Source organism: Grampus griseus, assembly GCF_964374135.1.
Source record: "Grampus griseus genome assembly, chromosome: 1".
NCBI lineage: Eukaryota > Metazoa > Chordata > Mammalia > Artiodactyla > Delphinidae > Grampus > Grampus griseus.
In genome coordinates, this window is record NC_139017.1 from 164,112,977 (window position 1) to 164,136,426 (window position 23,450).

The 23,450-nt window shown below is 34.9% G+C and overlaps 1 protein-coding gene across 1 annotated transcript in view; it reads right to left on the reverse strand.

Annotated features, from left to right (window-relative positions):
- Positions 1-268: 268 nt before the first annotated feature.
- Positions 269-23,450, reverse strand: part of CLIC4 (chloride intracellular channel 4) — an 86,070-nt gene continuing 62,888 nt past the window's right edge. The window contains exons 4-6 of the mRNA XM_082654701.1: positions 19,029-19,135; positions 4,518-4,699; positions 269-3,819 (exon numbers count right to left, since the gene is read on the reverse strand). Coding sequence (XP_082510827.1) covers positions 3,655-3,819; positions 4,518-4,699; positions 19,029-19,135 — 454 coding nt within the window. The 3' untranslated portion in view covers positions 269-3,654. The remainder of the gene's footprint in view (positions 3,820-4,517; positions 4,700-19,028; positions 19,136-23,450) is intronic.

Genomic DNA, 23,450 nt, shown 5'->3' on the forward strand with positions numbered 1-23,450 from the left:
TGTTTTATTTCTGACTTTAATGAGAGGGCTTCTGTTTCATATTTATGTATGAAATTTGCTGTAGGTTCTTGGCAGATGTCTTTATTGGGTTAAAAAAAGTTAATCTCTGGTCCTATTTTGCTAAGAATGGGTAGCATGAAAGTTTTTATAAATTATTTTATGCACCTATTGAGATGAACATATGGTTTTCCTCCTTTAATCTACTAAATGTGCTGAATCGCCACTCATGAAAAAAAAGTAGTCTCAAATAAAACACTTTTACCCCAAATTGTTATTTATTTTCATGAGGGGGTAAAAAAGAACCTTTTATGATAGTGAAAATATACTTTATTTTTTAATACAATAGCTGCCAGCAATATACTGGTTCCAGAGACAGAAAAGAAAATACAAGCATTCTATAAGCTTTCATTTTCCTTTTCAACTAATTTAAAGAAAATACTCCAATTCTGTTCAACATTATGATTTGGGGGATTTGAAATTTTTTTCCATGATAAAAATATAATTTTGAGCCCCAGCCTTAGTAATTTGTAAAGGATGGAATAAAAAAAAACATATATTATAACAATAATGAATGCTTCCCTCTCTTTGAATCAAATACTGATTATAACCAGTGTAAGAAATTGGTTAATCAACAAACTTGATGAAACGTGTATCAAAATGTTCATGAAAAAATACATTTCTATTTCTTCTCATTTTTACCATGTAGATATTTTCTAAATGGATATTTTAAATGCACAGAAACAAAAGCTATCTACATGCAACTCTGGAGAGATTCAAAACACCAGAAGTAAATATGCCTAAATTCAATCAACTGAGTGTAAGAATAAATGTCAGAAACCTCTTCATTGTATACAGATTGCTCAAGGGTTTAAAGACAGTTGTATTAAAAAAAAATAATAATAAAGGTAGCTGTATAAACCAAAGTTACCAAGAAATAAAATCTTATATGAATTTTATCACTAAAGTCAACAATCCTAGTAAAAGAAAATAACAGAACTGTATAGAAAATCTGCATCTACATTTTTTAAAAAAGGAAGTTACATCAACTGGAACAGTAGACAGCTTTCCAAATGTTGAACACAAAAATTTCTCAGAATCCCTTGGAAATTAGTAAGATCTTCCATTCAGAGTCTAATCTTGTTTAAATGGAACAAAAGGGGTTTAAATGAAGGGGAAAATGATTCAGTAGTTGTAGAAATAATAACATAATTTCTACTGTGTCAACCCATATACCACATGAACTGCCATGAAAACTTTCGTGTCCCAAATCTCCCAAGACATGAAGCTATGATCTTTCCACAAATGTAAGATGGGGTAAAAAGCATATTCTAGGATCATCTTTCTTAGTAGCTTTCGTTCATTTGCCAATCTCAACCTCATCTAATTTCCCTGATAAAGTAATAAGATTTGTCTTTCAACAGAAAAATAATTCCGCCTTCATCAAAATTATAACAGATAGACCTTGCCTTCCTTGGACATCCAGAGAGACAGCCAAGTACAATCAGGGGATAGATTTTTAAAAAGGAGAAGAAGAAGAGAATAAATATCCAAAGTGGAAAACACTTCACAACTGAGTTTCAGAATGTGCTTTTTCATCCTTTTTGAGGACTGTAGCTCTTTCCTCATTAGCCTTCTACTCTGTACCACTTAGTCCACTGTTCACTTGAAATAGACACCCCCACTTCTCTTGAATCTTTTCCATGCTTTAAGCTATGAGGCAAGATTCAATATCACCTGATGCCAAGTTACCACTATCGTAAAAGTAAGTGAAAAGTGAAGACGGCTGTCTGTGTATTGGTGCAGAGGTGACATATTCACCCACGGAAGCTACTGCTATAGAATTTCTCAATATATAACCTGATAATGCTTCTTCCTGGAACAAGATAAATCATCATCCAACATTTTATTACAAAAAGGTGGGTACCCAAACTTTTGATCAGCAATAAGGAGTTCTAAGAAAGGTAAAGCAAAGAAATCTCCCTGAGCCAAATGGACACAATATGGAGTTTTTCTTATCTTTCTATACCAAGCTAGTCACTGATAGGTTTAAAAAATGCAGAATGCTTATTAAAAAATCAAGCTGCTTCCATAAAGCCAGTGCTTACTAAACGTTAGCATATCATAGGGAAGAAAACACTGCCATTTTAAAGCAATATACTTAAAATTTCCAAAAGCAGCCTATGAGAAATAGCATTTCTTAAACAGGTTAGGTATAAAAATTACCAAAACATTATTATAGTCACAATCACAGTCTTTGGAGTAGTACATAGAAAGTCTTTTTTTTTTTAATGAATAAATACATAGCAAACTTTTGTTTTATTTTCACCAAGTTCATCCTCCCTTGTTACAACACAATTCCTGGTTTAGGACTTCAATTTAAGAAACAAACAAACATGAAGACTGCTATTCCTCAATGTGGCTGTAGGAAAATTTAACTGAAGGAAGTGCAATGATTGAGATTAGGCAAAACTGCAGTCAATGTGTAGTCACCATCACAACTATAGTTTAGTCCAAAGAAGTGAACCATCCTCTCCCCAAAGTCTAACAGTAAATGGGGGTGGAGTGGTAATCTATGTGTTTTATCTTGTTTTTAATATAGGATGGATAATGCAGTCTTTAGATTATCCACATTAAATGTGCTTTAGAAACAAAATTCTACTTGATATTTTGACAAACCCACACTACATTCCTTAGGTTAGTTTTTACATTACTAACCATTGTACTGCTACAGCTAAATCAACTAAATATCAGTGTACGTAGTGTTGCTCAAACGATCTACAAACAGCAAGGCCGAGGCCTACCTAAAATAAGGAGCATTTTTAAAATAAAGGAAGAAAGTAATAATGTTCCAAATGAATGGCACTGGGCAAAATACATATAACCAGTAACATATTTAGACAGAGAGTATCATGTGCCCATTGGTTTCTCTTATATGCATAAAAGGCTTGAAGAAGATCTTGCAAATATTGTTCCTCCCTCTAGACTTTTAGCTTCTACGTAGTGTCAGATATTATAATTGATATGAAGGATAAATGCGTTTAGGCAAAAGTAAAAATCCACATACAAAGTAACATAGCAATATCTGTAGTGACTTTCTGGAGAAGGCTCTCTTCTCTGGTGGTAACATCCTTTAGTACATATCCAGGATAGACTAAATTGAAACAATATTTTGATACAGTAGCAATCCTTTCATATACTCTTACTAAATATTATAAAATTCCAAAAATACATAAATATTCCTTGTACCGTGCATTATGCACCAGTTTGGGCCTGATGAGGTTGTGATTACTATTTTAACAGTTAAACAGTGCACCTCAAAAGTTCTGCCATCTGTACACAGTGAATGGAGACAGTGGTGAGGGCTCTAGAGAGATGGCAAACTGCCTTTAAAGTGAAAAGTTTTTATGGAGTGTCTCCAAATTAGGAGGATACGGGGTAGGGGAGGTAGGCAGGGTAAAAGAATTTTCAAATAATACTGCTTAGGAGTATATATTTAAAGATAGCTACTATACCTTGTCTATCCTTTATCCTAATCTGGAATAACTGCATGTTTGTGCAAAATAAAGTTTCTATTTTATAGGAAGAGGAGCAGTCTGTTAGGAAAAGCATGTTCTTAGGGGAAGATGTGAAGACATCTCTCTCGTAAGTGTTATTTTATTTGGTAAGTCTTTTGGCTACATCACTATATGCTATTTCAACCTCCTTATCACTGGGGCAGGTATTGGTGAACTCATCCCTACTATATGCGTTAGTTAAGTATCTCCAGATGCCGGTCATTCCTTTTGGAATATCAAAGTTGCGATATTTTTTGGCCACCACCTGAAATACAAAGAGATCAAAAATTAACATTTATATGCCATGTCTTATAAACCAGACATATATCTGATTTCAGGGCAAATTAATTCTGTGAATCTCTGAAAACTGCTTCTACCTGAAGTCTGTCACCTTCATTCTAACTAGACTTTTAAATAAGGACTGCACGCTACACCAGAGATTGAGAAGTGTGACGGTCATCGCAGATGCCTGCCTTGGCCGTCCAGAGAAACAGCCAAGTATAATCACTGGATAAATACTTGAAACACACACACACTAGATCTCTGTTTTTCTTGATCTTGATCTTTACTGCACAACCATCCTATACAGCATAGTGTTTCACACAATAAATGCTCAATAAATATTTTCTGCCTTGAAAAGAAAAAGTCAGGTGATCAGAGAACAAAGTTTGATGCTATAAGTCAGTGTAGCCACCACTTCAAAGTTACCTGTTACATCTTTGAATTTTTATGCAGTCGCAGAAAAAAAAAATCCTATTTCTCATATGCCTTGATTTTAAGACATAATTTTCCATTTAATCAACCCTAGGGTGTTTCAACTATTGCCTGAACAACATTAAGTTACACTATTTGGGGGGTGCTAAATAGTGCGTGTCAGAAGATCAGCCAAGTTTTACACAGAGGAAGTGCTGCCTGAGTAAACAGATACTAGGTGTAATAGTGCCCCACATCCTGCAGGCCTACCTTGACAATGTGCAGTTTGGGCAGCAGGTTGCAATCAGCTAGTGTCATTTCATTGCCATCCAGAAATTTACGTGTGGAAAACTTAATGTCCTCCATACTATTCTCATCAATTTCATCGGGGAGGGGAGAATTCAGATATTCATCCAGTTTCTGCAGTGTTTTCAAGAGACCCCTCTCCAATGCTGAAAGAAAAATGGAAATACTCTAAGAAGAAAAACCACCCAAGCCCCAAGTAGAAGCATTACTCCTTCAGTCAATAACTATTTGTCAAATGTTCCTCTGACACAGGAGGACGAAACAGACAAGGTTCCTGCTCTCATGGAGCTTATTTACTTGGGGGAGAAAGATAAGACAAACAAATTTATAGATAAAATTATAGATAAATATTTTAAAAAGCATGATAATTTCAGATAGTGGTATCTATAAAAATTTGTTAATAACTAAATGCCCCATATACAAACACATCATGGCCCAATACAGTTGATATTTAAACTGGGGGAAAAAATGGGTGAGAAAAGGCAAACCTATTATTTCAAATCTAGGAAAGAAAATCTTGCCAAGACAGATTCTTGCCCTCAATTTTAAGTCCTGCTCCCGTAAAAATATTTGGATTTATATCCATGAACTGTGTTAAGAAACTCCAATCTAAGCACTCCACTCCAAGCAGAGAAGCCTGAAGTTTTTGCACTGCCTTAATATTCGTAAGAAGCCAAAAATAGCACTATCTTATAATAACATGAAAAATAGAGGTCAGATTAGAAAGTTCAATTTACAATCTGAATTGGAGGCCTCATTAGCAAAATAGATCAAGATACTATATGTTATAATTCAGAGAGAAGCAGGATGCAGCCACCCTGTATATCTAGAAAGTCAAGGTTAGTGACCCTTAGCAAAGAGGGGATGCGAACATCATTAGAAAGGAATATGAAACTAACGTTAAAAAGACAGATCCTCCCTTATCCCTTTTTGTCTTTTATCCTCTCAACCCACCTTCACCTCCCACTCCCAGAATAGATGAGTTCACACTGATGAGTACAGTACTTGGCCATAAAAGAAAGTTAAAATCATGAGGTGACACTCCATATTAGTTATAACTTTGAATAAAGTTGGATCCATCACAGAAAAAGGCAAAGTTTTACATGCTGTATATTAGATATTTCACCAGCAACATAAATGTCCTAACCTTATACCTCTTCTTCCAAACTGCTCCCACTGACTCATCCCTTGATCCCTTCAAAGTAGTCCAGACAACAGATGGTAGTCTTAGCTAGGTAGGGGCTGTAGGCATTACAAGGATTTTATAAAGTACTGAGGAGATAAAAACCTACCGAGCTTGGAAACCAAACTGAATATGGAAAAAGGAGGATAGAAGTATTCAACAAAATACAAATGGAGGCCCTACTGCATGCCAAGTTTTGTACCAAGCATCGTTAAATTCACTACTGAATAAAACATAAAAGGTTCCTACTCTCAGTTTATATTTTGGGGAATGAAAGTAGTATAGAGAAGCTCATCAACAAAAGATTCCCAGGGTGAACGCTGGTACCACTGCTGAGACATGTACCTTCCTAGAGGAGAAGCAGATTCAGGAAATGTGGAGATGAGTTCAGTATATGCTGACTTTGAGATGTCTGTAAGACACCTGAGCAGCGATGTCCACAGACAGTTGAGTTCTAGTCTGGAACAGACTAGGCTGGGGCAATATATTTGTACGTCCTGAAAGCACAAATGAACGCTGAAGCCATGGAAATGAAGGAGAAGCAGAGGGCCTAGGACAGAACCCTAAGGAACATCACTGACGGTGTTGTGTGAGGCAGATAATACATTTTTGTCATTATTTGGCATTTCATTATATGATTATAGAATAAATACGTATCCATTCTACTGTTAATGACATTTGTGTTGTTTACAGTTGGGGCTTCTTGTGCAAATCTCTTGGTGTGCATCTATTCATATTCCTATCAAAAATGGAGTTGTGGATGAGATATCTCATACCTGTTAGAATGGTCATAATCAAAAAGACAAAAAATAACAAGTGTTGGTGAGGATGTGAAGAAAAGGGAACACTTAGGCACTGTTGATGGGAGTGTAAATTGGTACAGCCACTGTGGAGAACAGTATGGAGGTTCCTCAAAAAATTAAAAACAGCACTACCATGTAATCCAGCAATATCAATTCTGGATATTTATCCAATATGGAAACAACCTAAGTGCCCACTGACAAATGAATGGATAAAGAAAATGTGGTGTGTATACACACATACACACACACACACACACACACATCACATGCATACAATGGAATATTATTAAGCTACAAAAAAGAATGAAATCTTACCATTTGCAACAACACAGATGAAACTTGAGGGCATTATGCTAAGTCAAGTCAGTCAAACAGAGAAAGACAAATACCATATGATCTCACTTATATGTAGACTCGTAAAAGACAAACAAACAAGCTCATAGATATAGAGAACAGATTTGTGGTTGCCACAGGCAGGGGGTGGGCAAAATGGATGGAGTGACAATGATGTAATGTATAGCATGGCGACTACAGTTAATAATACTGTACTGCATATCTGAAAGTTGCTAAGAGTTGTAAATCTTAAAAGTTCTCATCACAAGAAAAAAAATTTGTATCTACATGTGGTGATTGATGTTAACTAGATTTATTGTGGTCATCATTTCACACAGTATACAAATATCAAACCATGTAGTACATCTGAAACTAATAAATGTCAATGATACCTCAGTAAAATTTTTTTTCAATTTTTTTAAAAGGAGATGTAGGTTATAGGGTATGTGTGTGTTCAGGTTTAGTAGAAACTGTGATCAGTTTTCCAAGTTCAGCACAGCAAGCAGCAGTGTATGGATGTTCCAGTTACTTCACATCTTCAACAACATTTGGTATTGTTGGTTTCTTTAATTTTAACCATTCTTGGGTATGACAAATTCGGTTTAACATATTTTCATATTTATTGACTCTTTGGATATCCTCTTTTTGTAAAGTGCTGTTTGCTCATTTTTCCTTTGGACTGTCTGTTGTACTGACTTGCAGTCTTTTTATATATGCAGATGCAAATCCTTTGTGGTTATATGTATTATGCATACCTTCCCCCTTTTCACTTGCTTAATGGTGACTTTTGATGAACGTTAAGTTACTAAACCTAATGTAGTCCAATTTATTTTTTTTCTTTTATGATCAGTACTTTGTGTTCAGCTTAAGAAACCTTACCTATTCCCAAATTATGAAGCTATTCCCCATTATCTTCTAGGAGATATATTATTTACCATTCATATTTATATCTACAATCCACTTAGAACTGATTGTGTATGGTGTGAGATAGGGATATTTTCTTGACTCTATATTCTGTTCCACTGTTCTATTTGCCTACCCTTCTGTTAATATCACACTGTTTTAACTATTGTACCTTTATAACAAGTCTTGATATCAGGTAGTGGAAGTTTTCAAACACATCTTTCTTCAAGATCATCTTGGCTATTCTTGGCTCCTTACATTTCCCTAATAAACTGTACAATTAGCATGTTAATTTACACACACACACGCACATGCTGTTGGACTTTGGAATAATCTATAGATTCAACACAACCCCAACTTGAAAACTGGCATCTTTATAATTTTGAGTCTCCCAATCTATGAATATCATTTATTTCTTCTAAATTTTTCTTTTTATTTTATGAAATTGAAAGAAATTTCAATTTCTTTTGTTTTCTATGTAGAGGCCTTGCCCATTTTTGTTAAATTTATTCCTAAATATTTGACATTTTTTATTGTATAAATATTTTTATCACATTTTCTATTGTTTCTTGCTAACATGCACAAATACAATTGATTTTTATAATAGCCATATGCAACCACCCTGCTAATTCACTTTTTTTATTCTTATGGTTCATCAGTAGATTATTTTAGGTTTTCTACATGTACAATTATATTAAGAATAATGACAAATTTATCCCTTCTTTTATAAGTCTCATAGCTTTCATTATAGCTTTTTCTTTTTTCATTATAGCATTATAGCTTTTTCTTGTCTATTATACTGGCCAAGACCTCCAGTACAATGCTAAATAGAAGTGCTGACAGTAAGCATCCTTCTTCAGTTCTCAATCTCAAGAGGAAATCTTTCACTACTCCCCTATTATGATGCTTGCTGTAACTTTTCTGTAGATTCTGTCAGATTAAGGAAATTTCTTGCTGTATCTTTTTCGCAAATTTTTAAAAAATAAACATCTTAATCATAAGCATTAAATTTTATCAAGCACTTTTTCCGCATCAATTGAAATGCGGAATTTTTCTTTTATTTAATTTTTTTTATTCTATTACTGTGATAATTCGAATAGATTTTTGAATGTCCAAACAATCTTCCATTCTTGAATTAAACTCAACTTGGTTATGTGCATTATCTTTTCTCATATTGCTGGATTTGGCATATTTTGTTTTAGACTTTTACATCTATGTTTCAGAGAGACTGGCCTGAAAGTTACTTTCTTTTGATGTTTTTGTGTGGTTTGACCTCAAAAAGCAAGTTGGAAAGTATTTCCTCTTTTCTGTTTCCTGGAAGAGTATATGCAAGACTGATGTTACATCTTTCCCAAATGCTTAGAAGAGTGAAGCCATCTTTGTGAGATGGTTTTTAATTATAGATATAAGATGATCCACATCTTGAATCCGTTCTTGCAACAATTTTCTTACACTGTACTTTCTATAAATTTATGCAACAGTGTTTTCAAATTTATAAGCATAGGGCTTCCCTGGTGGCACAGTGGTTAAGAATCCGCCTGCCAATGCAGGGGACATGGGTTCGATCCCTGGTCTGGGAAGATCCCACATGCCGCGGAGCAACTAAGTCTGTGCGCCACAACTACTGAGCCTGGGCTCTAGAGCCCGCAAGCCACAGCTACTGTGCCCACGTGCCTAAAGCCCGTGCTCTGCAACAAGAGAAGCCACCTCAACGAGAAGTCCACACACTGCAATGAAGAGTGACCCCCGCTCACCGCAACTAAAGAAAGCCCAGGCGCAGCAACAAAGACCCAACGCAGCCAAATACAAAAATACATTAAATTATTTTTTTAAAAAAATTTATAAACATTGTCATAATATCTTCCAAAAGTCATTTAAATGCAAGATCTGTAGTAATCCCCTTTTATTCCTAATATTGGTTATTGCTGCCTTCTCTCACTTTTCTTAATTTTTCTTGTCAAGGATTTATCAATTTTCTTATTAGACTTTTCGAAGAACTAACTTTTAGCTTTCCAAATCCTGTCACATTTGTTTTCTTTTCATAAAATTCTACTTTTAGTATCTCATTCCTTCTACCTTCTTGATTTGCTGATATAACTAAACCCCTGAGGTGGATACTTTAAGGTTACCAATTTTTAGCTCTTCTTTTTGCCATTCATTCATTCGGCTGCACCAGGTCTTTGTTGCAGCAGGCAGGATCTTTAATTGCAGCACACGGAATCTTTTCGCTGCGGCATGCAGGATCTAGTTCCCTGACCAGGAGTCGAACCCAGGCCCCCTGCATTGGGAACACGGAGTCTTAACCACTGGACCACCAGGGAAGTCCCTTCTTTTTTCTAATATATGCGTTTAGAGCTATAAATTTTCCTCTAAACACAGCTTTAGTGGTAGCATATAAATTTAGACACGCTATATTTTCATCATGTTATTCTTCAACCTATGGGTTATTGAGAAATGCACTTCTTAATTTTCAAACATGTAGAAATTTTCCAGCTGTACTTTTGTTACTGATATCTAGCTTTTCTTTGTGGTCAGGGAAAATATTCTATATGATTTCAATTTCCATTTTTTGGAAAATTTTTCAGATTTGCTTTATGGCTCAGCTTTACAGTCAATTTTGTGTTCCATGTGCATTTGAAAAACAAGGGTATATTCTGCAGTTGTGGGGCACAATGAGATTAAAGTTATATATCAATGAGATTAATTCTTTCATTGTATTATTCAATTCTTCTGTATTCTCACTGAATTTTTCTTTTTGGCAGATTCTAAGTTACTAAGGGAGTAAGTTAAAATCTCCCACCGAGATTGTGGATTAGTTTATTTCTCTTTTAGCTCTGTCAATCTGGTTTATATATTTTGAGGGTAGTTATTTGGTTACACAAATTTAGAATTATTTTATTTTCCTGGTAGGTTCATCTTTTTAAATCAGTCTGAAACATGTTTCATTATCTCTTGCAATGATTCTTTCCTCAAAGTCTACTTTGTGCAATGTCAGCATAGTTTTGCCAACTTTCTTTTGGTTAGTATTTACACCATTTTACATTCAACTTTCCTGGGTCGGTCAGCCTATCTGTCTGTCTATTTATCTATTGGTGTGTATTTCAAATGTGGGAGGGAGGGAGGGAGGGAGGGAGAAAGAATTCCTTCTTGTACATAAGCAACACATTTTTAATGCAGTTAGGAAACTCTGTTTTCTACTTGGAGTATTTGAATCATTTACATTTAACGTAATGACTACAAACTTTGGTTTAGAACTGCCATCATACGTTTGTTTTCTATTTGCCCTCCTGTTCTGTGTTCTCTTCTTCTTTCTTGCCTTCTTTTGGATTAAGGTTTTTTTTAATTATTATTCATTTCCCCCTCTACTTGTGTATCATACATTTTTTTCATATAATTTTTGAATTTTATTTATTTTTTTATACAGCAAGTTCTTATTAGTCATCATTTTATACACATCAGTGTATACATGTCAATTCCAATCGCCCAGTTCATCACACCACTATCCCCACACCCCCGCAGCTTTCACCCCTTGGTGTCCATACATTTGTTCTCTACATCTGTGTCTCTATTTCTGCCCTGCAAACCAGTTCATCTGTACCATTTTTCTAGGTTCCACATATATGCCTTAATATACGATATCTGTTTTCTCTTTCTGACTTATTCACTGTATGACAGTCTCTAGATCCAACCACATCTCAACAAATGACCCAATTTCGTTCCTTTTTACGACTAAGTAATATTCCATTTTATATATGTACCACATCTTCTTTATCCATTCATCTGTCGATGGGCATTTAGGTTGCTTCCATAACCTGGCTATTGTAAATAGTGCTGCAATGAACATTGGGGTGCATGTGTCTTTTTGAATTATGGTTTTCTCTGGGTATATGCCCAGTAGTGGGATTGCTGGATCATAGTATCACACATTCTTTTGCTAGACTTTGTTTCCTTGACTTACTAAAGCTTAATTATAACTTTTACCACTTCCAGGATAATGCAAGGACCTTAGAACACTCTAACTGTATTTGATTTCCCTCCTGTCTCACATGCTACTATTGTTTTGTGTATTAATTTGACTTTTTTTTTTTGGACTGCATTGGGTCTTCATTGCTGTGCACAGACTTTCTCTAGTCGCGGTGAGCAGGGGCTACTCTTCGTTGTGGTGCTCAGGCTTCTCATTGTGGTGGTTTCTCTTGTTGTGGAGCACGGGCTCTAGGCACGCGGGCTTCAGCAGTTGCAGCACACGGGCGCTACACGGGCTCAGTACTTGCGGCTTGTGGGCTCTAGAGTGCAGGCTCAGTAGTTGTGGCGTATGGACTTAGTTGCTCTGTGGCATGTGATATCTTCCCAGACCAGGGATTGAACCCATGTCCCCTGCACTGGCAGGTAGATTCTTAACCACTGTGCCACCAGAGAAGTCCCTGGACATATATTTTAAATCCCAGAAGACACTACTGTTCTATACAGACAGTATTCATTTATATTTTATATTTATACTACTCTTTGCTTTCCCTTCCTTCCTGCACCTCTGGGTGTTCATCTGAAATCATTTTCCTTCTGCCTGAAAAACTACTTTTAGTATTTTGTTTAGTGTGAGTCTGCTGAGATGAATGTTCAGTTTTTGTTTATTTGAAAATGTCTATTTTGCTTTTACCATTTAAAATTCATAAATAAAAAACTAATATATTAATCATTACATTCTTATAGTAATTTTCAGTTGAAAAACTTGGTGAACATATGTTAAGAGAACTGATTTTCAGAGCAGCCATGGGACATAGGATGGGTAGATATTATCCTATCTTATAGATACTGAAATAAAGAAGAGACTTTGCCTTTTCTCAAAATCAAAGAAAGGAGATCTGACATCTTGGAATTTGACTTGTTACGACTACCTGAAATTATAAATTGAACCGTGAATTTTAGAGGCTCACAGAAGAGGCAGTAAGAGAAAGCTGACTGGTCAACAAGTATACGGATCCAGGGCTGTAAATATAAATGTCACATCTTGAGGCAAAAATAAAATATTTGGATGTGTTTGCTTTCACTTTTGGAGGGTATTTCATGGCTTACAGAATTCTAATTCGTTTTCTTTTAACTCTTTGAAGATCTCATAACACTGTCTTCTGGATTCACTGTTTCTGTTAAGAATCAGTGCTCAGTCTTATTGCTTTTACCTTGAAGAGCTTTCTTTCTCTCTGCCACTCTTAAGATTCTACCTCTGGTATTCAGCAATCTGACTATGATGTATACAGGTATAGTTTTATTTGTCCTGCTTGGGTTTTGTAATGCTTGACTCCATGGCTTGTTATCTCTCATCAGTTTGGAAAATTCTTGGCAATTATCTAGCTATAGCTTCAATTCCATTTTCTCCTCTTATTCTGGGATTCCAGTTATACACATGTCAAACTTTTTTTATTGTGCCCCACATGTCTTGCACTCTTTTCTGTGGTTTGTTTTTTTTTGCTGGATTTGTCTTTTTATCTCTCTGTGCTTCCATTAGCTACTTCCTTCTGACCTATCTTCATGTTCACTAATACTTTCTCATCATTGTCTACTCTGTTAAATTCATCTATTGAGTTCATAATTTCAGATATTGTATTTTTAAATTCTAGAACTTCCATTTGATTCTTTTTTATAATGTCCAGTCCTTTGCTGTAATATTCACCTTGTTCTTTTACTTTTGAATATATATAAGTTATTTTAAAGTATCTGATAACTGAATACCTTGTAGTTTTTAAAATGGTTTCATAAAATGTATTAGTTGTATTCAGTCCTTGATATGGGTACTTTCTATTACTATTAGATTTTTAAAGCTGATAAATTTTTAAACTCAGGGCTGGTTTATATTAAAATGATAGTCTACTAAGTCATGAACTTCTTTCTTCATATTCTTGTTAAAATTAATGCATCGTTCTTGCTCCCCAACCGTACTATATGTTCTTTGAAGGTAAAGTCTGTGTCTTGTGCTTCTTCTTCTGCATATCCCCTTAAATTCATGGCACTTTACCTCAGCATATGGTGGACACTTGGTCAATGTCTGGAGCAGACTGAGAAAGGCCAATAGTTAAGTATAAGAGTTTTGAGTTTCATAAATGTATGAAGTTCAAAAGGCAATTAGGTGAAAATGTAGAATAGACACTTTTCAAGTCAGATGATTGAAGATATTTATACTTGACTTTTATATCTTCGTGGGAAGCTGAGAATAAGGTATGTACTACATATTGCTATAGAGCACGTAGCCATTTAAAAAATGTAAAAAAGAACTGGTAATATTTTTTACCTAGGTAAATATCAAACAAATTGGAATGTGTTATGTCAAGTGATAGACAACAAGATTAAGATCAAAGAACTACCTGTTTTATTAATAGAAAGTCGCTCTAGCCATAGCCAGGATCAAGCTAGTTTATTTCTTAGAGAAAATAGTTAAGAAACAGGACAACAGAACCCAGTAAAATAAAGTTGACGAGTTAGGGGAGCTTAACTGCAACTGGGGAAGTGACAGGGAATCAAGCCATTTAAAGATAAAAGATCAAAAATACAAAGGCAATAAATATAACCTTTTATTAATTACATACAAGCTGTTAATAATGCATGCAGTCAGCTGAAATGTAAAGGTTATAAATTAACAAGAAAATGCAATGTGAGAAACAGCTACGTTAGTAAGGAGTCCAGGGCATGATGGAAAATTTTCACGGTTGCACTTAAAAAGAAAAAAAGGAGACAGCAGAATCTTAGGACTGTAAAAGAACAAACTTTTAAAGATTCAATATGCTTCCTGTCAAAAGCAGTGAATACAAAATAAACACATATTAGATATAAGGACTTGTTCTTTGATCAGATTACAATGAACAGGATCATGACCTATAAGGAAGACAATACTGAATTCAAACACTGAAATAATGTCTCAAATGGCACTTGAGTGGTATAACAAGTGCAAGCAAGTTTATGATCCCTGATCTACTGTAAATTAATCCTTTTCCTGAATTAACTCTCAAAAGTATCCAATAGAGAAATAAAATATCCTAAATTTCCAAGGTTTATAACATACAACGCTTACGATCCTAGCTGTAAGGCATGGACTAAAATTCAGAAGCTAGCAGAACATTACAATTACTGCTCTATAATTTTGGACGTAGCAAAGTACCTGCAATGAAGTTGAACTGCTGTACTCGACCAGAGTGTTAGTGATTTTTCATAGTTAAGAATGTCAGGAAAAAAAAAAGAATGTCAGAGTAAAGGGTATATTAATGAAAACAAAGAATGCTGAATTAGTCTGATACAATTTTTATCAAACTAAGGAATGGACAACAAAACAAAGAAAAACGAGGTAACAAAGTCTTAAAGACAAACCATCACAAAGGAATGTGAAACTGGTTAAAATAAAGAAAATGTCAAGATTAACCACTAGACGGCAGTAGCAGTCCATCAAAAAGTAGCTCTTTTTTTTTTAGCTCCCTTTTTTTTTTTTTTTACATCTTTATTGGAGTATAATTGCTTTACAATGGTGTGTTGGTTTCTGCTTTATAACAAAGTGAATCAGTTATACATATACATATGTTCCCATATCTCTTCCCTCTTGCTAGCTCCTTGTCTTTTGTAATTAAAAAGTAGCACTATTATTCTCTAATACCCCTACTGTAGTAATGCTGTATCTCTAAGGAGGTATTTCAAAAGTTCTCAAAAAAATTACTAAGTACCCCAGAGGCCATACAATCAGTTTTTAAATTAACTGTGAAAATCAAAATATTAACATATACTCTCTCTCTCATACACAGACACACACAAACACACCAGGGTCAGAAGTGTGGGGAAATGAATACTTTCACATTAGTGGGAATAAAAACTATTATAGTCTTTGGAGAACAAAACCTTTTGACCTATTTGAAATCTAGCACGAGGACACTGGCAGCACAGTTTGTCATAATAAAAAACTTGAGGCAATCTAAATGTCTATCAGTAAGGAAATAGTTAACTAAAAATCCATATTATGGAATATTAAGCAGCATTTCTAAAAAATGAGGAAGATCTACATTTTGATATTAAAGTATTTCTACCATATAGTACATGATAAAGATAACTGAAGAATGTGTATATATATATATATATATATATATATATATACACACATAAATACACATTTAAGTACAATGTGTGCATAGAAAAAAAGAAGGATACATACTAGCTGCTGGGGAAGAGTTTATATGATATGACTAAGAAGGGGCACTGAAATTTTATTAATTTCTGTACTATTTTAACTTCTTCAAAAAGCATGCATTATTCTACTACTTGTATAATTTGAATGAGTAAAAGCGCAAGGCAAAAAGCATTAAATGTAACAAGACAGTTACTGTTGTAGAAAAACAATATAATTTACAGTGAAGAAAAAAATTATGAGCACTTACATGGACAAAACTATATTTTAAAGCTACTGCTAGTTTTAATAAAAGGGTAATCTTACACAAGCAATTTTTAAATGCCAGGTAACACATCAGTGGAAAACAGGGAGAGGTAATAAGTATTTAAACATGATTAAATACCCAACGCAGTTTCATTGCTACAATGATGAACAACCATCCTCTGATTCCACACACTTTTCCGGAGAGAGACAGAAAGAGAGAGATGGATGGAGAGAGGGAGGCAAGTAGGGAGGGAGGATAAATCTTGAATAAAAAGGAACCGATCAGAATCTAAAGATTCCTTGCCTCCATTTAAAAGTGGGAATTGGGACATTATGAAATATGCCTCGGAGGCTATAATGGCAGATTTCATCACTGCTAAATTCACTGATCTCTTAAGAATATTATAAACATCAACAGACTAATAAATTATCTATTAGTTACATTTGGGAGCTTAATAAGTTATATAAATGAATGAAATCACAGAACTGAAAAAAACTTAGGAGATCTGGGACAGGTCATAATGAACCCATCCCATAAAAGGAATTACCCATTAATTTCTCGTTTAATGCTTCAAAAAAAACAAGCTGTTACTCCCAATCACCTCAGACATGTTACCAAAAGAATTATATGTTTTATCTATCTATCTATCTATGTTTCCTTTCATTTATTTTATTCTTTAAATCATACTTGCTTACTCTGTACCCCAATATAAGCATTGGCCCTTCTCTTTCACTTTCACTAGCCCAATTGCTACAGCATCTAGGCATCTAATCCCTTACTTAGATAGACTTAGCTCTTAAAAGGTCTTAAAATTGTCCAAACACATTGGATTTTGTAAAACATTTAATAGGTTTTTAAAACTAATCAAAGGCTTGCCTACTCTGATTTACCATGTAAAATGACAAATCCATCTTCATGTAAGTTGTTTATTGTTTGGGGGAATTAGGAGGTGGATGACTAAGGCTTATTTAAGACATTTAATTGCACTAAACAGACAGATAAGAGACCTGCAACAAACATACATAAGGGAGACCCGTTAAGCTCCAAAGTGATTTGGAATACTGTTTTCTAAAGTCCCAAGGCAGTGACAGGCCACTGTGGGGAGAAGTTGCTTGGTAACTGGAATTCTTATTTACCAATAGGTAATTTAATGTAAAAAGCCTTCTAAATTCTGCACTGTGTAATCCATTATGTTGTTTGTTCTTATTGGTTACAGCATTCTAAGGACAGTAAGTGTAGGTGGCTACTTAAGACAGTAACAAATTGATAGGAAAAAATAGAATACAAAGTTATACTTAAATGAGTCACTTTCTCCCCTATTCTCTACCCCCATCCCATCCCTCAAAGCAATTGGTTTTGTTGGGTTTTTTTAAGCAAACACATTTTATTTCCCTCTCCTCCCCACCAAGTGTCAAAATAAATTCAACCACCCTCTAGTTTCCAAAAGCCACACAGAGAAATAAAAACATTATGACTTTAACTAAGAGAGTTCAAAGAATTATGCAGCAAGAGCATCTGGGTGTAAAAAGAACAGTCACCTGCAGGAAGGAGGGTAGAACAGAAAAGATACTGTCTGTGGATAGGAGGGGCTCCAGTATAACTGTTTACCTAGTATATAAAATTCTCAGACAGAAACAGTAGTCAGAATGAAAAGCCAATTACTGAGGAAAATTGCTCCCAAGCTAAGGCAGCTACTGAAACACACTTAATAAGCCAGGCCTGAGCACTAAGGTTTTCCCTTTTTTCCCTTCGCTATAGAAAAAATAAAAGCCTGAATAGCTTGGAAATCTACCCACTGAAATAACATAAGGAAATCAGCAAATGTTTCAATTTTTTAAAATGTTTATTCTTGCTTAACCAGCACTGATATTTTTTCCCCTTTGGTATTCTTGCTCATTTGCTGCCATAAACTCTACCCAAAGAAATCCACCCAAGCTACCAAAGAGTCTAAAATTGTGATGGATTATAATGTCTTCAGGAGTTGGCTCTTTGGTTATTATTGTTACTTATAATTAAACACTAATGCTCTCTATATATAGTTTTCCCCAGGAAGAACAATGCTTAACACCCTAAAGAGAAGAAAAGGGGAAATGACTGAATGGTGTCATTAAGACAAGGTTCATTAAATGGGACCTCTTTCTAAGAGGCTTCCCTTTACTATATGTAAGTTTGGTAAATGAAATAATAAGATAACGTCTTTTAATAAATAAAAGAAGGAAGTTGCATCTGTACTACCTAAACAATTCTCACCATGAAAATATGACTTGAAACTAAAATCTTAATTGTAGGATATGGAGAAATTTGGAAGGCTGGTGAGTCCAAATCTCTCTTAGAGCAACTCCAAAAACTGCTCTTAAGGGTAGTTAGCACACAAATCCACCCAGGCTGACTTCAGGTTGCTGGCACAGATAATAAACAAAGATTTGGAAACAGTTTAAATTGCACTGTATCCACCTATTCCAACCTCCTCAACCACCCAGGCCACTGGTTCCTGAGGCCGTAGTTTTCTGTATAGCTCCCTTAGTGGTAACTTCTCAGAAGAATATGAGAACAAATTTATTCAATAAACATTTTATCACACATCTACTTTATGCTAGGCACGGTCCCACTAGCAAGAAACAGAGAAAAAAGCAATTTAAGGACTTACCCTGGTTTATCCTCAAATCTCTGATCAACTCTGAAAGCCAGTTTTTGATACTTATGGGAATGTCTGGCCTCCAAAGTAATCATTTATAATCCCTGTCATAATAGGGGTTTTTGGTCTTTCTTCCTGTTTTTGTTTTGTTTTGGGGTATTTTTGCGGGGAGGGGGGAATGGTTCTACAGTGCTAATTCAATCATTTGGTTTTTTTTACCTTCATTAGCCTCTGGCCTTGAATTCTTGATATATGCAGAGAATTTGGCAAAGATGTCCATTCCAGCAGTATTTGATTCTGGGTGTTTTGGTGAAAGCTTTAAGTACCTAAATGAAAAATGTAATAACGGATTATAGATCCTCCAAAGATACATTAGCATAAATTCTCTCAATCAAACCATTGTGCTAGCAGTTACTAGACATCTTTTAACGGTTATTACTCTAAGAAATGCCATCATCTGTTTTCCATGATATTTTTAAGATGTGTTTTTTCCTTAGGAAACAAAGTTCTACACAGTGTTTTTGTTCACATATTAATATTCTTGGCAACCAAAGCTCATCCACACTCCACCTCCATTTTATAAATTAGAATGCTGGGGAAACAGTCTACTTGTTCAGACTTGTGCCAAGCCCATGGGCGTCTTAGAAAGAGAACTCTAGAGCAGAGCTGTCCAAGAGAACGTTCTGTGATGATGGAAATGTTATATATTTGAATTGTCCAAGATGGTAGCCATTAGTGACTTGTGGTTATCTGAATATGAATTTAAATTAATCATAATAAAGTTAAAATTCATTTCCTCAGTTACACTAGCCACATTTCAACTGTAGAGCCTTCTCAAATAGGAATGCCAAACAGACAGATCTTGGGTATGCCACACACTGAGCCAGCCATGTAAAGCAGTACCACAGAACCCTGACAGGAGGAAGAGTCTAAGCTGCCCAAGCGCAGACTAAGGACAAAAACAGCAGGAGGCCGATCATTCACTTTCCTACACTCAGGATTTTCCAAAACCTCCCATATATTAAATATTGTAAGGGTGACAATGAGCAACAGAAAAATAAGACATCAGGAATTTTGCTAACAAGTGCTCTGTTGTGTTGTTACAAAGTCTTTCTACTTTGAGAAGAGACATTCATGACACAACAGCTTTTTTAAAAAAACACAAATGTGTATGTCATATACTTAAATTTTCAAACACACATACCCAATGTTTATTTCTTCCTCAAATTGGAAAATACATGTGAAAAAGCCCAATTCTTTACTTCGCCCTTCAGCAGAGCTTGTATCAGCTCCAGGGAGTCAGGACTAAAGTCCAGACTCTTGAGCACCACTTTAGGGAAGACTGATCAGCTTAAAAGCCCTGCAAAATGGGCTGGGGGCCGGTAAGACTACGGAAAAAATCTTACATTGAACTAGTTTAGATTTATTCATATATTTTAAGATGCTGTCTTACTACTTTTCTTTAAATTAAAAAATGAAAGTGAGGTATTTTTAGAAAAAAATTTGTTCAGTTGTAAGCTGTAGTTTCAGGTTAGTTTTTATATTCGTAACTTTTACGTTTGCAATTTTAAATTCAAGAAAAGATATATCTTCTAAATTAGACATAGTACTATATTGGTAAGGAGAATATAAAATATCTATTGAATACCAACATGCTCAAGTTATTTTCCTGTTTAATATCTATTTTTAAGCTTAAAGAGTTCTTCATAATTAGAAATGAAATTAATTACATAACAAGCTTTTCAGTGAATGATTATAGTAAATTTCACCTGTGTGTGTATGTATGTGTATATTATATATATGTGTATATGTGTATATATATGTACTTTTTTTCCTGCTAACTATAGAAAACTTTACCTTCTCTTTTTATTTTCCCTGCCTGAGCTGAAACAGTTAATTCCAGCTTCAACATTCCTGAATTTCCCTTGACTATGAAAACAACCAGCCTCTAATCTAAATGTTTCCACCGCTTATAATACAGTACCTTCACTGACTCATTCCAAACAAAAAATAGTGCAAGGAACAAAATATACTGAAGTGCCTCTTCAATATATCTATGACTTTCTCTAGCCAAGTTTCCAGATTTACTCCTTTTCCCCAACCAATATTTAGCAGTACCAACTTTTCCTAATGAAGTTAACTTCATAATTCTCATAGGTTTGAATTACAGATTATTTATATATTCATTATTCATGCATATATTCATTTATTCTAATTATTAAGTATCTACCATGTGTCAGGAATTGTACTAAGTACTGGGGTTGTAATGATCAACACATAGAAGCATGCTTACTAGAGATCTGTTTTAATGAACAGGTAAAAATCAAAGACTTGCAATCAGCATATCCTTTATTCCTATGGAAATAGATGTTGTTACAATTCTTAAGAAAAACAGTGTTCTCTAAAGCAGGTTAAACATGCCCTATTCTCCTCCTCCAAGACAATTAAATTTGTACTATTAATTTAATGCATACAATACTATAGTTACAAGAGACCACTCACCTCAATCTCTCATTTTGCCTAAAAGGAAATAATATTCCAGAAAGCTTACATATTTGGCCCCAAAATCACTGGACTAGTTAAAAGTATTGTCAAACTGAAACTCACATCTCCTGTCCCCAGGTCCAGTGTCGTTTCGTTTTTGTTTTACTAAAGATCAAGTTCTAAAAGATAAATCAAATGCTAAACTGGTAGGTCCAAAATCAGCTGTCAACTCTTTTTTGCATTCCCCCCAAACATTGGATTTTAATAATTCATTATTAGTAGTTTTAGCAAACTGCTTGATAAAGCAATACTTTTCAATTATTATGAGCATTCACTTAAACATTTAACAAAAGGAAGGCAAATAATTAATAAAAGGCTATGTGTCAACAACGGAATAGACATGCGCATCCAGGGTAGACTTTCAGATCAGTCCTTTATCACATCCTGTATTACATCACTGACTATTAATGGTAGACTAGCTAAGAATACTTCCATCCTTTAAGAAAGATCTCAAACATTTTCTCCTTCCTTGTGTTAATGAAAGAATAAAGTGTGGTTACACAGTCTATTAAATTATCCCTGTAAACTCAAGTTTCGTTATATTTCTCTTTAAAAAACAAAAAAAAAAGGCGGGCTTCCCTGGTGGCGCAGTGGTTAAGAGTCTGCCTGCCTGTGCGTCCGGAGCCTGTGCTCCAGAACGGGAGAGGCCACAACAGTGAGAGGCCCGTGTACCACAAAAAAAAAAAAAAAAAGGCTTAACAATAGTTTATAGAACTCTTCTCCAAAATTATCTAGCTTCCTCTATCCTTTTATCAGTAAGTTAGCCAAGTATACAAGCCTGCTTCAGTTAAAAACCCAAATTTCAAAGTTTTTTTGAAAGCTTTTTTTGGGCAAAGTAGTTCCTTCTTTCAAGCAAGGGGAACTGAAAAAAATATCCCTAGAAGAGAAGATAGTTTCTTCTTTAAAACCTATAGTTACCTAGACCAGCAAAAGTTCCTTGATGTTATCTTTTCATTAGTCTCTAAATTCTAAACAACTCTAGAATAGACAGTTGCCTGTATTTGTACTTGTCATGATTAAATCAGAAATGCTCACATAAAAACCCCTCTGTTCTCAGTATCATCAAATGCCAAAAACATGTTATTAGAAATGCTAGATTCTAGTCCACCAGCTTGTACAACTCTTCTGCCTTTTGTCCTCATCCTATCTGGAATCAAGAAGGCTTACAATCAGTGTGAGTAGGGTCAGCTAAGGACCTGAAGACCTCCTTATCCTACAGAGAAAAGGCAGACAGTCCGTGGCTGCCCTAGAACAGAAGAAAGGAAGAAGAATGTATGCGGTGGTCCCAGAAACACTTCCTCCTCTCATCCTCTAGAAGCAATTCTGCATGACAGAGAATATGCTGTTTGATCCGCATTTCACATTATGTGTTACAGAGCCCACTAAGGGCAAGGTACTCCCAATCCAAACATGCTGTTCCAATGCATATAAATAAAAACTCAACAGAAGTTAAACCTCATCTACTTTTAAAAAAGGATTCATTAAATTAAGTTTGAAAAACACCTTCAGTCCCACTTGGTCATCACAGTAGAACAAACTGCCTTTGCTTTCTATATTACCCCTCCTCTAAACTTGAGCTGGCCTGCAATTTTGTACTCACTAAAGCACAATTACAATTGAAGACTCACATTTTACCTTTTATAAAAGTCAAACATAGGTTTTTGTTTTTACTTGGCTTTGAAAGTAAGTATGCCAGCTCTGCCACCATGAACTGTGAAATCTTGGACAAATTATTTGGATTACTCATCTTCAGTTTTTTCATAAAGTCTCTGAGAGAATCCACAAAATAATCCACAATGCACAGTGCATGGCACACAATTAGCACTTGAATGTTAGTTAATAATAGCAGAGGCATTAGTAACATCAAAAATACTCCCTTCTATATAAAGTAAAATTTTAAACTTTATTTAGAAACGCTTCAGAATATAAACTTCAACATAAAAACAAGGAAAATTAACCACAGAGAGAATTTAGTGGATTATGAACCCTTTTATAACAGAAAGATCTCCAAGTTTTAAATTAAATTATTTAAACCAAAAGAAAAGATCATTCCTGGTTAGAGTATCTCTATGAATACGCCCAAATGAAATGAAGCTA